At 52.1% G+C, this 13,249-nt stretch overlaps 1 protein-coding gene across 1 annotated transcript; it reads left to right on the top strand.

The window, feature by feature from the left end:
• The first annotated feature begins 854 nt into the window (after positions 1-854).
• Positions 855-10,690, top strand: KCNJ2 (potassium inwardly rectifying channel subfamily J member 2). Its single transcript, XM_063408960.1, has 2 exons — positions 855-1,129; positions 5,867-10,690. The coding sequence occupies exon 2, from the start codon at positions 6,083-6,085 to the stop codon at positions 7,364-7,366; it is 1,284 nt and encodes a 427-aa protein (XP_063265030.1). The 5' UTR covers positions 855-1,129; positions 5,867-6,082; the 3' UTR covers positions 7,367-10,690.
• Positions 10,691-13,249: the final 2,559 nt, after the last annotated feature.

Below are 13,249 nucleotides of genomic sequence, written 5' to 3'. Positions count from 1 at the left end.
TCTCCCGGGACCCTTTACACCGGACACCGGTGGGCCCGGCGTCTTCTCCTGGAGACCGCCCGCACGGGCATGCAGGGACCCTGCGCCTTCTCCCGGGACCCTCTGCACCGAGTTCCCGAGGACCGGGGACCCTCCGCAGCGGGACCCGGGGACCCGGTGCCTTCTCCTGGTACCCTTCGCACCGGGGATCCGGCGCCTTTTCCCGGGACCCTCTGCAGGGAGACCCGGGGACCCTCCGCACCGGGGACCCTCTGCACGGGGGATCCCGGGATCCCGGGACCCGGCGCCTTCTCCCGGGACCTTTCGCAGTGGGGAGCCAGGAACTCTCCGCACCAGGGTCTCAGAGATCCAGGGACCCGGGGGATTCAGGGACCCCGCGCCTTCTCCCAGGATCCTCCGCACCGGGAACCCGAGGAGCCTCCGCGGCGGGGACCGGGGGACCCAGAGCCTTCTCCCGGGCCCCTCCTGGCAGCGGGAACCCCGGCTCCGTGCGCCGCTCCGGAGCATCTTCGCTTCATTCCCGGAGCATCCCTGCTCCATCCCTGCTCCGTTCTCGGAGCGTTCCAGGAGCGTTCCCGGAGCGTTCCCGGAGCGCGCCTGAAACATCACCGCTCCATCCCCGCTCCATCCCCGCTCCATCGCCGCTCCATCCCCGCTCCATCCCCTCTCTCTCCCCTCTCTCTCCCCACTCTCTCCCCTCTCTATTCCCTCTCTCTCCCCTCTCTCTCCCCACTCTCTCCCCTCTCTATTCCCTCTCTCTCCCCTCTCTATTTCCTCTCTATCCCCTCCATATCCCCTCCATATCCCCTCCATATCCCCTCCATATCCCCTCCATATCCCCTCCATATCCCCTCTCCATCCCTCTCCATCCCCGCTCCGCTCCGGCCCCGCCGCTCCCGCTGCCCGGTCCCTCCGAGGCCCCGCCCCCCGGACCACGCCCCGCGCTGTGATTGGCCGCGGGCGCGCGGTGGGCGTGGCCGGCGGGGCCGTATTAAAGGTGCCATGGCCGCCCGCAAAAAGGGGCCGCGGGCGGGCGGGAGCGCAGTGCGAGCGGAGCGGGCACCGGGCACGGCCTCGCCACGGATCTTACCCCTTCTCCGCACCGGCACCTCCCTCGCTGCCGCCGCAGGTAGGAATCGCCTCCTTCCCCCCGCGTCTCCCCGCCTCCCCGAGGAGCGGAGGCGATGCGCGGCGCGCGCGCTGTCGCGATACCCCCCCGCGATAAAGCGTCCGCTGCCTCCGGCTTGGAGAAGAGGGGGAACTCCTGCGTTTCTCACGGAGCTATTCTCAGCGCCTAAAATAATGCGATAGGTATGGCTGGAGCGCCCGAGCATCTGCTTCCAGCATCTGTTTGTGCTCATAACTTTCCATGCACCAGCTGCTCCCCCCTTTTTTTTTCCCCCCCCTCGGGATATTTTATCCTGGGGAAGGGCCGCAAGTTCGCATGACAACTCCGCGTCGCACAAAGCGCTCCGCTCCATCCCTTCGCCTTCTTCTCGCCTGTTGTTTCCCGCACGGAGAGAAGGCAGGAGCGGCGGCTCTCGGCACTCGGATGCGTGGGTTTGAGAGTCCGGGATGGTCTAGAGGGGCGTGAAATGAACCTGTAGCTTCATTCATCGGCATGATGCAAACGGGAGGGCTTCTGCATTTTTGACCATCCTGCCAAAAAAATGGGAAGCGGGAAAAAAAAAAAAAAAGAAGAAAAAGCATCTGGGAGGGCAGCGAAGAGCTGTATTGTTTCAGCTTAGCTCATGACAGTGAAAGGAAAAAATACTGATAAGCAGAGGCAGATGGATTTGGGGGGGCTGTGAGCGGGGCGGGGGACGCTGGGGACCCGCAGGTGCCGCTGGGGACCCGCAGCTCTGTCCCCCCGCAGCTCTGTCCCCCCGCTCTGTCCCCGCCGCGTCCCCACCCCGCAGACTGCCCGCACTTGTCTCCGTGGCTCAGCCTTACCTTTCCACTTGTTTGCTTTTCCATGCTCGCAGCCGGTGCGCCGCGTACACCCCCTGGTGATGGCTGCTCCGCTCCGAGTTATTTTGTCACCAGCCACAAACCGAGCCCGTCTCCTTGGCAGGACGGCAGATGCGAGCGCCACTTGTCCTTCCCTTTCTCCTATTTCTTCGCACCCATTTCCCTGCATCATGTGCTCTTTTTAAATTGTTTCTCCCCCCCGCTGCCTGCCCCTGAAGGTCAGATCCTTCTCCCGGAGGCAGCTCCGTGTAACTCGAGTCGTGGCCGGAGCGGCGGAGGAGCCCTGGGGAATGACTTTTAAGGAGAAAGGTTACAGGGGTGGCCGTGCCCGGCAGCGAGGGAGCAGGAATGTGGGAGCAGCCTTGGCTGGGGCGAGAAGCTGCTTTGTTCTGCTTTCCGAGGGCAGCAGGGAGGGCGCCTGGCTGAGGTGGTGCTGGTGCTCTCTTGGCAACATGTGCCCGGCTGGCTCCGCAGGGCTCGGTGGCGTCAGCCGGGGAATAAGCGCTCCAAGCGCTCGCTGCTGCTCCTCTCCACCCCTCCCCTGCTCCTCTGCGCTCCAGAGTTATCCCTGAGTCCGTAACCTTTGCAGAATTCCCCTCCGGCCGTGCCTTGCCGTGTGAGCCTCCTTGCCCAGGGAAGGTCTGAGGGGGATGCTCAGGTTTGGGCTCCTCGTGGTGGCATTTCCCCAAATGCTGGCTCAGAAATGCTGCAGATGCAGCACAGCCCCGTTCTCCTCTCTCCTCCAAGCATCCCCTCGCAGCAGGGCCAGCCAGGCTCTCCCATCCCACCCCACCTCATCCCTTCCCAGTAATCCCATGTCCCTGCCGGTAATTCCAAACTGCGCTGCTTGTGTTCCCTTCCAGGAGGAAAGGTCACCTGGATTACTCCTAATCACGATAACAATAATCATAACACAGCTGGTGATGGCTGAATGCGCGGCTCTGTGTGTGTCTGGCTGCCCTGCACTGGGCCCAGTTAGGCACATACTGGGGAGGGTGGGTGCTGCTGGGCTGGCTCCCTTTGCCCGCTGAGGATTGCAGGGCTGCTCCCACACCAGCCTGGAATTTTTGGTGCCACCAGCAACCTGTGCTGGGCTGGAGGGAGGGGCAGCAGCCTTGGAGCAGCAGGTGGATTGGCACAATCTGAAGCAGCGTTAGCTTTTCCTGCTGCTTTGTTCCTGGGGTTTTTTGGGGAACTTCTGGTGGAAGTGGTTGTGAGGGTCAGGGTGAGCAGGGAGCAGGTGCTGGGGCAGCCAGGGGATGCACAGGGCATTTCACAGGACCTGTATTTCCACGGGCAGGAGCGAGATCAGCCCCTGGGGCTCATCCCTGTGCGTGGTACTGCTCCTGCTCCATCCCAGCACTCACAGGAAGAGGCACTTTGTGCTGGGAAAGCGGGCAGAGAGCTCTGCTGCCCTGCAGCGTGCCAGAACTTTGTGCTGGGAACTTCCAGCAGGCTGCAAAGCTGTCCCCAGGCTCACCCCAAGGTTTTGGGGTCCTTGGATCCAAAGGGGTGCAGCTCCACTCCCACAGCACAGCCAGCGAGGAGGGATCTGGGCAAGGGACAGGAGGGAAGAGGTGTTCAGTCCTGCAGGGGAGGAATAAGACAAATTCGGGACCCAAACTTCTAAATGCAGCCACAGGATGCTGGTGTTAGGATTTCATGCATTTGTGGAATTCAAACAAGTGTCCTCAGGTCAAGACTTTTGTAGGAGAAGCTGCATTTTCAGACACTTTAAATGCTGCAGCTTGTCTTTCCCTCCACCAAAAGTTTTCCTCTAAAATCCAGGAAAGAGAAGAAAAAAAAAAAAAACAACTCCAGAATAAACTGTTTCCTAGGCTGTGTGTTTCCATCAGCTTGGAACAAAACAGGCTTTGACCGTGGTAGTCGAACATGACTCTGATTATAGGATGTGGTTTGTGAGAGTGATCGATTTGCAGAGCAGTGCAATGGCTTTTCAAGAAGTTTTTTTTAATGTGGGATGTATTAACAGTAATTTCACTTCCCTGCCATGTTCAGGTTACTAATAGAAGCAGGGTTTTTGCCAAAACAAATCATTTAAGTGAGCGTTAAAAGAATTCTTTTGTGTTTTTGAGCACGGTATCCTGACGGGAATGAGAAACCCTGGGAACAGAAAGGTGTAAGAGGGGAAGGAGTGGATCCTTACACAGTGGAGGAAAGTTGTAAAAGTAAGAGCAAGTGCCCAGAATAAGTACGAGGGCAGCTCCAGCAGAAGTGTTCAGTGCTGAGAGCTGCACTCAAAGGGACATTACAGAACCGGCCAAAGCTGCCAAAATGTCTTGTCTGAGCTGAAGTCACAGATGACTAATCTTGGCAAGGAGACGTGGGGACACATTCTTGCACAACAAACAGGAGCGAGGGGAAAAGAGGAGGTGAAAGCAAACCCTGAGGAGGTGCTGGAGGGAAAAGCAGCCTGCACCAAGCTGATGATGTTGCTGTTTGTCACCTGCTCTTTTCCTAACAAGTGTTTGCTGAGCTCAAGCCTCTGCAATGTGGCTGAAGGACGTGGGAGGGCTTGAGGAGTTGTTTGAAACCGCTCAAGTTTTTGGAGCACCTCAGCAGGGCTTTAGGAGCTGCTGTTGTTGGGAAAGGAGATAACATCTTATCTCCAGCTGTTGTCAGATTCCAGTCAGAGGAAGAGCAGAGGTCCTGCCGGGCAGGGGTTGTGCTCCACGGTGGCTGCGGTTTTGTTGGCTTTTGGACAAACTCAGATGAGTTTTGATAACATTAATTTAGGAAGAGCACCGTGATTTAATCCCCTGCTACTGTAAATGGTTCTGGAGCCTCCCGTGCTGTGCCAAAGGGGCAGCAGACATTCCTCTCCACCAGGGTTTAGCTTTATTCCCGCCGTGGGCCTCGTGTGGCTGGAGCAGTTGCTTTAATGCATCCCCTCTCCTCTGCAGCATTTCAATTCCATTTCCTGATATGCAGTACATGACTTAATGGGTGACGCACTTGTTAAAAGCTAGACCTGGGTCTAAGCCAGACCTCCCTGAAACAAGTTTTTGGTGGCTTCTCCCCTCACAAAGAAGATTTCTGCTGAGTCTTGACTGGTGACATTTCAGACCCATGGGGCCCTCGGGATTGTCACCCGCTGGGGATGGAAGGGGCTGCCTCAGGCGCCTGAGGGGAAGGTGCTGGAGCTCATTCCTAAAGGTGTTAGGAAGGCACTCAGCTGATTCTGAGTTTTACTGGTGGCTTCAGCAGGAGCAGATGAGAGGTTTAAAAGGTTAATTTTTTTTGTACAGCTTAGGCCAAACTTGAGCGTAAAAACTACAGAGATCCTGATGAGTTTATGGAGTTAGAGAGAAGCTACTGCAGCCCTTATTCTTGAAATTTGCTGAGAATACACGACTCCTTCTTTCAGCTTAATTAAAACAATTGTATGTGCTTTCATTTCATGGAATCACTGCTATCTGCACTTCCCAAGTTTATTCCCTGTCTCCACCATCCCCTTTGCTCTCTCCCTGCTTTGTCATGGGTCAGACAGTCCACGAGACACATCATAAAGTCTCTGCAAACCACTGCAGTATTTGTGTTTGAACAGAGGGATGTTAACGGGAATTGTTTGTTTCAAAATAAGCAGAAATCACAGTTATAAATAGCAGAGAGATCCTTTGCGTGCCCAGCTTTACAGTGAATATTGCTCAGCCTGGTGTGACACGATCCCTTCAGTGCTTTCCTTCGGGAAGGGCAATTCCTTCCTCGCAGTAACGATGCCTGACCCCTGTCCACGCACAGCTGCGAACACTGAGCATTGCTGGAAATGTCGTTAGGAAAGAGGGAACTTCCTGCAGCTCCACAGGTGCCATTTTCCTTGATTCCTCATGTTTTTCCTCCAGGATCTAAAGTGCCATTTCTCCTTCTCTTGCAGACCATGCCCTCTCTATGACGGCGGCTTGCTGAGCTCACCCTGCGTGCCAGAAGACCGTCCTTGGTTGATCCGAGGCCTTCTGGGGACCCCGGCCTCCGCCCGGTTTTTCCGCGTGTGTGTGTTCCTGTAGAGCTTTCAAAACTGTTTCTCCAAAGGGTTTTGCAGAAACTCAGACTGTTTTCTAAAGCAGAAGCACCCGAGTCCCCGGCAGTAGTGATGGGCAGCGTGCGAACCAACCGCTACAGCATCGTGTCCTCGGAGGAGGACGGCATGAAGCTGTCCACCATGGCCGTGGCCAACGGCTTCGGCAACGGCAAGGGCAAGGTCCACACCCGGCAGCAGTGCCGGAGCCGCTTCGTCAAGAAGGACGGGCACTGCAACGTCCAGTTCATCAACGTGGGCGAGAAGGGGCAGCGCTACCTGGCCGACATCTTCACCACGTGCGTGGACATCCGCTGGAGGTGGATGCTGGTGATCTTCTGCCTGACTTTCATCCTCTCCTGGCTTTTTTTTGGCTGTGTGTTTTGGTTGATTGCGCTGTTGCACGGGGATCTGGAGAACCAAGAGAACAGCAAGCCTTGCGTGTCTCAGGTGAGCAGCTTCACCGCAGCCTTCCTGTTCTCCATCGAGACCCAGACCACGATCGGCTACGGCTTCAGGTGTGTCACCGACGAGTGTCCCATCGCCGTGTTCATGGTGGTTTTCCAGTCCATAGTGGGCTGCATCATCGATGCCTTCATCATTGGTGCCGTCATGGCAAAGATGGCTAAGCCAAAAAAGAGGAACGAAACTCTGGTCTTCAGCCACAATGCCGTGGTGGCCATGAGGGACGGGAAGCTGTGCCTGATGTGGCGCGTGGGCAACCTGAGGAAAAGCCACCTGGTGGAGGCGCACGTGCGGGCGCAGCTCCTGAAATCCAGGATCACGTCGGAAGGGGAGTACATCCCCCTGGATCAAATCGACATCAACGTGGGCTTCGACAGCGGCATCGACCGCATCTTCCTGGTGTCCCCCATTACGATAGTGCACGAGATAGACGAGGACAGCCCTTTGTACGACCTGAGCAAACAGGACATGGACAATGCCGACTTCGAGATCGTGGTCATCTTGGAGGGCATGGTGGAGGCCACCGCCATGACCACCCAGTGCCGCAGCTCGTACCTGGCCAACGAGATCCTCTGGGGCCACCGCTACGAGCCCGTGCTCTTCGAGGAGAAGAACTACTACAAAGTGGACTACTCGAGGTTCCACAAAACGTACGAAGTGCCCAACACACCCATCTGCAGTGCCAGGGACTTAGCGGAGAAGAAGTACATCCTCTCCAACGCCAACTCCTTCTGCTACGAGAACGAGGTGGCCCTCAGCAGCAAGGAGGAGGACGAGATCGACACGGGGGTGCCTGAGAGCATGAGCACGGACACCCACCCGGACATGGAGCACCACAACCAGGCGGGGGTGCCCCTGGAGCCGCGGCCGCTGCGGCGGGAGTCGGAGATATGACTGGCAGGCTCCGCCTCTCCCGCCTGGCTGGGAGGCAAAATCCCCACCGTGTCCACGGGGCAAGGGCTCGTTGACGTGAGAAGTTGGCCCAGAAGAGTTTGCAGACTACGGTACTGTGGAAGAGAGGTGTGAAGGCAGCAGACCCGAGGAACCCAGGCTGGTTTTAGGGCTGTCCTCAGAGGAGGGACGACAGGAAATGAACTCTAAACACAAAGCACTAAACATGTCTAAGTATGAACAGAAGGCACATATGTTGTAGAATAAATTATGTATATATTTTTTTACAAAACTTGAACTTGCAGGCAAGCTTTGGTTGGGTTATTATTATTTTTTTTCAACTTTTTCCAGAATGCTTCTCTCTAGGGAACAAGAATGTTTTTAATGGCATAACAAAGGCAAGAATCTGCCTTATTATTATTATTATAATTATTTTTTAAAAAGCTGCTGCTAACTACATGAACACAAATGGTTATTTTTGTTGCAGTGTAGTTTTTATTTTCTCTTGTGTAATTTAAAAAGAAAAAAAAAAAGTCAGTGTTGAACTTTTTGGGTTGAAAAGCTCGTGATCAGTTCAGAGAGGCCAATGTTGCCAGAAAGTTTAAACTCCTTTTGAGGCCAGTAGTTGATAGCTAGAATCAATTTCTCTCTTTCCAATTACATAAGGGGCATTATGTAATATCAGGCCAATCAGTAGCCTCCAGCAAAATTATGATTTTTTTGGGGGGAGAATTTAATTCTCTGTCTAAAGGAAAAATGAGACAAAAGATATGTATGCATAGGAAAAAGTACTAAGTTCAAACTACCTAAGTGGATACCAAAGAAAATGCACAGTTTTGCACAGTGGAGTTTATTTAAAAAAGAAAAAAAAAAGAAAAAAAAGAAAAAAAACAGGCTGCTTTAAACAAAAAAAAAATCAAACCTCAGACACTTTTTTGGTTTTGACTTTTTTCTTTTTTTTTTTTTTTTCTTTTCTTTTAAGACCTTTATTTTGCACCTTATTCTAAAGGCTTGAGGCTTGCATCTAAAGTGAGCTGGGCCTCCTCCTCTTTCCCCCTGTTCTTCCATGGGGGGAATAAAATCCCTGTTTTCTTGTAGGGGAAAAAGCTCAGTTGGGGGAAGCAGAAGCAGCATCATCTGCCCCAGCTCCTTAGCTCCGAGCAGAGGAGCTTTCCCTGAAACTGTGCCATGGAGCTGCTGGAGTTTGGCCATGGGTGAGCCAAGCAGCAGAGAAGTGCCCAGGAAGAGTTTTTTGAGGAGGGAGGAAGAGGAAGAGGAGGAAGCGCTTGGGAGTGGCGGAGGGATGGCAGCGTTTTGTGCAAAACGCTTCTGTTCAGCAGGGCAGGGCTGTGAGGAAGGTGGATTCCCTGGAGAGAGGGATTCTTTGGGAGGCTGCAAAGGGAGCTTCACCTCCTGCCTCCCTCCCTGCCAAACCCCAGCTGGGTGACACTCGCCCGTCACTCGTCACCAGGCAGGTTTTGTCACCTCCAGCAAAGCCCTGGCGGTGTTCTGGCTCCTTCACCCCGAAGGCTTTAAATTCTCTGTGCCTCTAAGCTCGAGGAGACAGCAAAGCTGTGCTTGGCGTGGGGATGGCAGTCCCAGATGACTCTTGCAGTATTGGATCACTGTATGCCATTAAAAAACAGCTTGTTCTAGGTCTGGTGTCTTCTGCACGCGGATGTCTGTGAGGGCTCTGCCAGCCCCGCCGGGGAGAAATGCCTGCAACCAACTGGTTTCTGATAAGACGCTATCTACAGCTGGCTGGGCTGGAACCCGGGGGAATTCCGTGTTGTAAACACAGATTTGGCTCCTGGAGAGGGCAGGGGATGAAGTGCAAGGACTGAGGCTGTTGCTGGGGCGGGAGGATGGAAAAGGAAGGGAAGGGTGGGCAGCTGGAGGAGGGCTGGTTGCAGGGTCTGGGTCAACAGTGGTGGAGACAACGGGGCGCTGCTGGTGCTGCTAATGGTGATATTCTTGCAAAAGGAGGAAAAAACGAAACCAAAGAGGATTCAGTGACACAGAGGGGGCACGAAAACAACGGGGAAAGGGAGGCTGAGCAGCAGGAAGGGGATCTGATCTCACATCAGCATCCCCCAGGTGCACAGCGCTCCCACTAAATGATACTTGAGATATTTGAGGGAGGGATGAGAGAAAAAGGGGATGGAAAATGCAGGATTCGTCTCATTTCTTTGACATGCGAGAAATCCAGAGAGTTAAAAAAAAAAAAATCCCCTTCCCTTTAACATTTCTGGTGCAGAGGTTTTGGGTTTGTTTTTTTTTTTCTTCTTGTTTGTTTGTTCTGTTTTGTTTTTCAAGTCGGTTTTTCAGAAATATTTTTAAAAATTGTACATTTTATAAAGTTTATCAAGTATTTTCATATTTAAAGCCAAATGTAAATAGAAGTCTGTAAAGGAGGACAAGGAGAAGACAACGAAAAGGCCACAAAAAAAAAAAAAAGTATCAATTCAGCTCAGCAGTCTCGGCTCGCTAGGACTAGATGCTACAGGTTAGCATGATTTTTAGCAAATTACTTGCAAGCCTTATAGGATTCCTAATGCTCTGAACTTCTCTTTATTTATTTTTTCAGCATGGACTTTTCATTTGAGAACACGTTCTAGTTACTGGCGTTTTTGCAGAGCTCCCAGAGCCGTGCCGAGGGGGGTGTGTCGAGGTGTAATCCATCGCTAATCTCTGCTTGTTCTTTCCTTCCCGACCCTTTGTCTTTGCCCAGGGAATCCCACATTTCAGCCCTGGCTCTGGGAAGCTGCTGGGAACAGCCCTGCAAGTGGCCCCCTTCCCCTTTTTGCCATCGATTTTGGCTTTCTCAGCAGCAAATTGGAGGAATCATTCAAAAATATATATTTTTTTAAGGACTAGACAGTGACTGACAGCTTTCCTTCAATTCCCATTGATCCTGGGCCAAGCTTATGCTGACTTTAAACTTTTAAACTTTTAAACTTTAAACTGACGGAGCTCTACCCACAGCCTCCCCCAGGCCTGGGCTCAGCCTCTTTATCCAGGATAAATTGGCTCTCCCGGCTGGCACGGAAGCTTTTATCCTGTCTTTTGCTTAGGGGCTGGGGGGGAATATGTTATTTCTGCCCTTCCCTGAAAATACTTGAATGAGACACATTGTCTGACCCATAATTCTGTGTACAGTGACAGGAGCAGGGATGCTTCCCTCCCTCCTTCTCTTCCGTGCGAGTTGTCCTGGGTTAAGTGGCCGGGGTAGGGCTCCTCCCTCATTAGCTGGCTTTAATTACCCTCTCCCAGCCGTGAAACGCTTCTATGCTGGTGGAAGCACTCAAAAAAAAAAAAAAAGACAAAGGGTTCAGATATTTAATTGGTTCTCTTAGTTTTTCTTTTTCGCGATGGATTACGAGGTAAAACAGAAGTACTGTAATGTCTTTAATTCTGGCTGCTCACCACGTTGTCAAGTGGAAGGTGCTGCATCGCTGCCACCCCACAGCCCAGCAGAAGCTGATTTTGTAAGGACTTTTTTTTTTGGCCTGCAGCTCCTGTAAGATGAACAATCTCGGCATCCGACAGTTGTCCATGACTATTTTCCTGTTTGCAGCCTTTTTGTATCGAGGTCTTCCTAATGTACTGCACAAATTGTGGATTGTACAGATTTTTATATATTATGTCTTATTTTATTATTTCTAAATAAATAATTAAAAAAAAAAAAAAAGAAGGAAAAAATGATAATTTGAGGATGAGCTCGGTGTGTGCAGCCCGTGTGTGAAGGAGAGGGGAGATGGGTCTGGAGGGGGATGTTGGGCTGTGTTTGTGCTTGTCTGAGCACAGGCATGGGCTGGAGCTCCTGAGGAGCATCAGCTCCTTCTCTGCCTCCACGAAAGGCAGGAAGAAAGGTGATCCCATGGTTTTTCCCAGGGGAGAACACGAATGAGACTCGTGCTGGAGGAAAATCTGCCCCAGGTGAATTCAGGACCTGTCCCGAGGTCACACCTGGGACTGCAGAGCCCCGGGTCATTCCTTGTCTGCGGGTGGAAATGGAATTAAAGCTCCAAAGCAGGGAAAGGGAGGGATGAAAGCACCCGGAGCATCAGCAAGCACGCTGGAAAATTTGGGAAGGATTAAAAAAATTAAACAGGAAAGTCAGCTTGCAATCCCTGCGTTCTGTGTCCATCGGGAACATCTCCTTCCTGAGCTGGACTGGACTGGTGTAAAACCCATCCCTCACCTCTCTGAGCCCAGGGCCACCGGGGCAGGGCAGGGCTCCAGGAGCCACAGGGAGCCCCGAAATCCTCAATTCTGTGGCCTTGCAGGACAGGCACTGAGGCTGCCCCAGCCTGACTCAGCTGCTGAGTTCTGATCCAGCGGGGATCAAACGCTGCTGAGAGGAACTTTGAGTGCAGGTTTGACCCCTCTGCTATCCCCCAAACCCTTTTTTATCAGCCTGTAATGCCATTTAACCATGCCCTGGCTGACAGGAACGTTTCAGTGCAGGTTTGTCCCCTCTGTTATTCCCCAAACCCTTTTTCCTCAGCCTGTAATGCCATTTAACCATGCCCTGGCTGACAGGAACATTTCAATGCAGGTTTTACCCCTGTGCTGATTCCCCAAACCCTTTTTCCTCACCCTGTAATGCCATTTAACCGTGCCCTGGATGAGAGGAGCATTTCAGTGCAGGTTTGACCCCTCTGCTATTCCCCAAACCCTTTTTTATCAGCCTGTAATGCCATTTAACCGAGCCTGGGCTGGGGCCCTGACCCTGCCGAGCGGGCACTCCGCTCATCCATTCAAATTTACTTTTTAAATCGGATGGCCTCTCGCAAAGCTCATCACCATAATTACAGCGCCGGGATTTAGGGACACAGATTAGCTGCCACAGCCCGCATCTGCCTCGGCCTCGGGCACAGCTGCTCAGTGCCCTGCCCCGGATTCCCTGCGGGGACAGGGACAGGGGACACTCCCTGCTGCTCTGTCCCTTCCCTAAACCATCAGCACCCTCTCCTGTCAGTGCCTCTCCCCCTCTGAGCGGAGTCAGCACCAAATCAATAATTAAACCAATTAAACAGCTGGTTTGGGTGGCCAGCAGGGCAATAACCCAGCTTTCCTTCTTCTCTGCACCCAGCTGAGCTGAAAGGTGCTCCAGATGTGCTGAAAGGTGCTCCAGATGTGCTGAAAGGTGCTCCAGATGTGCTGCCCAGAGCCAGGCAGAGGGGAGAAAACGCCCCAGGAAAGGTGGGGAGGCTGCAGGACGGGGCAGTGATGCTGCTGGGGGCTCCTGCACTGCAAAACCTCATGGGAATTAACTCTGTGGGAATTAACTGGTGCCTCTTCAGCCAGTTCTGTCAAACAGGACAGAAAAGGGAAAGCAATGAAAGCTATGGAGAAGTCAAGAATAGAATTATAGAAAAGATTCTATTATTGACTTTTCTAGAATATATCCCAGAATATCTATTCTATTCTATTCTATTCTATTCTATTCTATTCTATTCTATTCTATTCTATTCTATTCTATTCTATTCTATTCTATTCTATTCTATTCTATTCTATTCTATTCTATTCTATTCTATTCTATTCTATTCTATTCTATTCTATTCCATTCCATTCCATTCCATTCCATTCCATTCCATTCCATTCCATTCATTATATAAAATTATATTTTATTTATATAAATAAAAATTAAATACTGGTCTTGAAAAGATCTTTTTTTTTCCTCCTTCCAAACTTTTCAGTGTAACACAGATTGTAATCCAACACCGACGTTTTCAGCTTGTTTGAATATGCAAATCCAGGGTGTCACAGGAAAAAAAAGCAGCTTGGGGTTTTGGGTGGGCAGGACAAACACACCTGTTCCAGCAATTAATGTATTTTATGTTATCCTTTAAAAATAAAAATGCTGCTGGTGCCTTTCCC

Source organism: Prinia subflava, chromosome 12 (genome assembly GCF_021018805.1).
Source record: "Prinia subflava isolate CZ2003 ecotype Zambia chromosome 12, Cam_Psub_1.2, whole genome shotgun sequence".
Classification (NCBI taxonomy): domain Eukaryota; kingdom Metazoa; phylum Chordata; class Aves; order Passeriformes; family Cisticolidae; genus Prinia; species Prinia subflava.
This window is presented reverse-complemented; position numbering and strand designations above follow the sequence as displayed.